The sequence below is a fragment of the Salvelinus sp. IW2-2015 genome, linkage group LG5, assembly GCF_002910315.2.
Source record: "Salvelinus sp. IW2-2015 linkage group LG5, ASM291031v2, whole genome shotgun sequence".
Classification (NCBI taxonomy): Eukaryota; Metazoa; Chordata; class Actinopteri; order Salmoniformes; family Salmonidae; genus Salvelinus; species Salvelinus sp. IW2-2015.
The window spans coordinates 36,803,621-36,805,386 of NC_036844.1; the positions used below are offsets into that span (position 1 = coordinate 36,803,621).

Consider the following 1,766-nt stretch of genomic DNA (forward strand, 5'->3'; position numbering starts at 1 on the left):
GCCTCTGTCTCCTCTCTCTCTGCCTCTGTCTCTCCTCTCTCTCTCTCTCTCTCTCTCTCTCTCTCCTCTCTCTCCTCTCTCCTCTCTCTCTCCTTCTCGCTTCTCTCTCTTCTCTCTCTCTGTCTCTCTCTGTCTCTCTCTCTGTCTCTCTCGGGTCTCTCAGGTCTCTCTCTCTTTCTTTCTCCCTCTTTCTCTCTCTCAGGTCTCTCTCTTCTGTTCTCTGTTCTGGCTCCTGTCTCTCCTCTCTCTCTGGTTGTGTATTCTATGTTAGATCAGTCAGATTGATGATAGTTATGATGATATATTGTCTTTGTAACACGTCTTTGTACGTTAACTAACCACTTTTTATTCCCTCTTTTTCTGTTCTACTCCCTCCCTCCCTCCCTCCCTCCCTCCCTCCTCCCTCCCTCCCTCCCTCCCTCCCTCCCTCCCTCTCCTCCCTCTCCTCCTCCCCTTCTCTCAGCTCTCAAACTGCCTCTGGGAAAACCACAGTGATGCATTTAGTTGCCAGAGAGACGTTGCCTGAGCCAAACTCCCAAGGTAACCCGCTTTTCATTTATCCCACCTTCCAGACTTTTAATTCATCCCTTGTTCCTCCCCCTCACACTGAAACACAGTAATAGATTATGCCTTTACTGTAGATGATGGTAGGCCAGTTATCTGTTTGTTTAGGAACAGCTAATGATCCATGATGAATATTTCTAACCTATTACCAGTACTATACAGTGTTGTAAGACGTGTGTTTCAGTAAGCGTATGCTAAACTATTTAAATAATGACAGATGGTTGTTTTTGTTGCAATGCTACATTTGAGCTGACACTCTTTTTAGAAAAAAGGTAGATTTCTCAACAAATATTGCTACTATGTAGTTAAACAGTGTCCTGACTGTGTCCTGACCTCGTCATGACAGTGTCCAGACAGCGTCCTGACCGCCTCCTGACTGTGTCCTGACCGCATCCTGACTGTGTCCTGACGCCTCCTGACTTGACCTGACTGTGTCCTGACTGTGTCCAGACAGTCTCCTGACTGTGTCCTGACTGTGTCCTGACCGCGTCCAGACGCCTCGACTGTGTCCTGACCCTCCTGACTGTGTCCTGACCGCCTCCTGACTGGTCCTGACCCACCTGACTGTGTCCTGACCGCCTCCTGACTGTGTCCTGACCGCCTCCTGACTGTGTCCAGACAGTCTCCTGACTGTGTCCTGACTGTGTCCTGACCGCATCCTGACTGTGTCCTGACCGCATCCGACAGCGTGACTTTCTGACCGTGTTCTAACCGTGTTTGACTGTGTGTTGTGTTCCTTCTCAGGTCAGAGAACAGAGAGAAAACTGTGAGAGAGTAACTGCTGTGTCATCCTGTAAATACCACCTCCATCCATCCATCCCTCCCACACCTCCCTCCCTCCCTCCCACACCTCCCTCCCTCACCCACCTCCATCCCCCAATCCCCACCACCCCTATCTTGATCCAACCAACACACTGTCCTGTCCTGCAGTCTCTCTAGAATTTCTGGCCACACACACACACACACACACACACACACACACACACACACACACACACACACACACACACACACACACACACACCACACACACACACACACACACACACACACACACACAACACACACACACCACACACACACACACACACACACACACACAAAAACATAAAACATTCTGTGTTCCTCATAGCAATACAGTGCACTTGCTCTAAAACTGTGTGTGTGTGTGTGGCGCGGTCTTTCACTCAGACTTAACACTA

General features: G+C 49.5%; 1 protein-coding gene across 1 annotated transcript in view; it reads left to right on the top strand.

The window, feature by feature from the left end:
• The window catches only part of LOC111964457 (ubiquitin-like protein 3), a 48,833-nt gene extending 47,287 nt beyond the window's left edge, over positions 1-1,546 (top strand). Inside the window, 3 exon segments of the mRNA XM_070443734.1 lie at positions 464-475; positions 478-540; positions 1,309-1,546. Of these exon segments, the coding sequence (XP_070299835.1) occupies positions 464-475; positions 478-540; positions 1,309-1,361 (128 nt within the window). The 3' untranslated portion in view covers positions 1,362-1,546.
• The last annotated feature ends 220 nt before the right edge of the window (positions 1,547-1,766 follow it).